General features: G+C 46.5%; 1 protein-coding gene across 1 annotated transcript; it reads right to left on the bottom strand.

Annotated features, from left to right (window-relative positions):
* Positions 1-249: 249 nt before the first annotated feature.
* Positions 250-693, bottom strand: LOC117357851 (40S ribosomal protein S27-like). Its single transcript, XM_033939023.1, has one exon. It carries the CDS (start codon positions 691-693, stop codon positions 442-444), a length of 252 nt encoding a protein of 83 aa, XP_033794914.1. The 3' UTR covers positions 250-441.
* Between the last annotated feature and the right edge of the window lie 672 nt (positions 694-1,365).

A 1,365-nucleotide genomic window follows, 5' to 3' on the forward strand; every position in this document is an offset into this window, starting at 1 on the left:
CCTGTAGGTGGAGGGCTCCCACTCTACTTAGGGAGAACAGTGATAGTCCTTGGGGGCACGCTCTATGTGGTATGTTACTGGCTACGGGTGAACGTGTTTTCACAGTGGTCACCTCTCTGCTCGCTCTTTTTTTTTTCTCTCTCTCTCTCTTTCACATTTTCTATTTCTGTTATTGTAATTTGTATTCAAGGGCCCGATGTCTGGTCCATTTTCTCCCATCAGTTATCTGTGTCACCCTTCCAGTTGTTCTTTTTTTTTTTTTTTTTGTATCCAAAATTTATTAGATAGGTAAGACTACAGGAACAGTATGTGAAAAGCAAAAGTCCATGTCAGCATGGGATACTGAAAACATTAAACTTTAGGACTACCATCATCATATGCTCTGGGGCAAACTGTGCAGTAGTTCTACCCATCCCTCCACAGTACACACACAGGCTGGGCTTAGTGCTGCTTCCGTCTGAAGGAACATCCTTCAGTGAGCCTTGCTTTTCCACCAGTGGGCTGACAAAGAACAGTTGAGCAGCCCACACAAAGAACCACAGTTTGGGCATGGCTAAATACAGTGGTGATTTTATAGCAACCTAGGCACTTGACGTCCATGAAGTAGGAGTTGGGGCACTGGACCAGCTGCTTCTTCCTGTGCTCCCTCTTCTCCTCGGGGGATGGATGCAGGAGATCCTTGGCCAGCAGCATCTTCACTCACGCAAGGCCGCCGCTGAAAAGGAGAGAGACCCAGAAGCGGCCGCCCCTATCTCCCTCACGCAAGGCCCCTCCATGGCCTCAGTGTGGAAAAGTGTGGTGCAGTGGTTAAAGCTACAGCCTCTGCACCCTGAGGTTGTAGGTTCAAACCCACGCTGCTTCTTGTGACCCTGGGCAAGTCACTTAATCCTCCCATTGCCCCAGGACATTAGATAGATAGACAGGGAAAAATGCTTGAGTACCTGAATAAATTCATGCAAACCATTCTGAGCTCCCCTGGAAGAACAGTATATAATATTGAAAAAATAAATAAAAGTGAGCTAGGGCTACCTTTTCCCACAGCTTAGTAAAAGAATCCCTCCTTGTGCAAGGTTGTATCTTGTACCCAAAACAATTTGGGCCAGGTTCTATAAATGGTGCCGTCATCCGCCTAAAAAATGGCTGCAACTATGTGTCAATCAAGCAACAGCGCAGTTTCCAAAATAGCTTTGTGGCGCCGGAAATGTAGGACAGGTTTTAAGGGCCTACATTTCTGGCACTTACCTTTCACATGAATTGTGGCTGCAAAGTGATTTTATAAGAACATAAGAATAGTCTTACTGGGTCAGACCAATAGTCCATCAAGCCATTCTCACGGTGGCCAATCCAGGTCACTAGTACCTGGCC

Source organism: Geotrypetes seraphini, chromosome 3 (assembly GCF_902459505.1).
Source record: "Geotrypetes seraphini chromosome 3, aGeoSer1.1, whole genome shotgun sequence".
Classification (NCBI taxonomy): domain Eukaryota; kingdom Metazoa; phylum Chordata; class Amphibia; order Gymnophiona; family Dermophiidae; genus Geotrypetes; species Geotrypetes seraphini.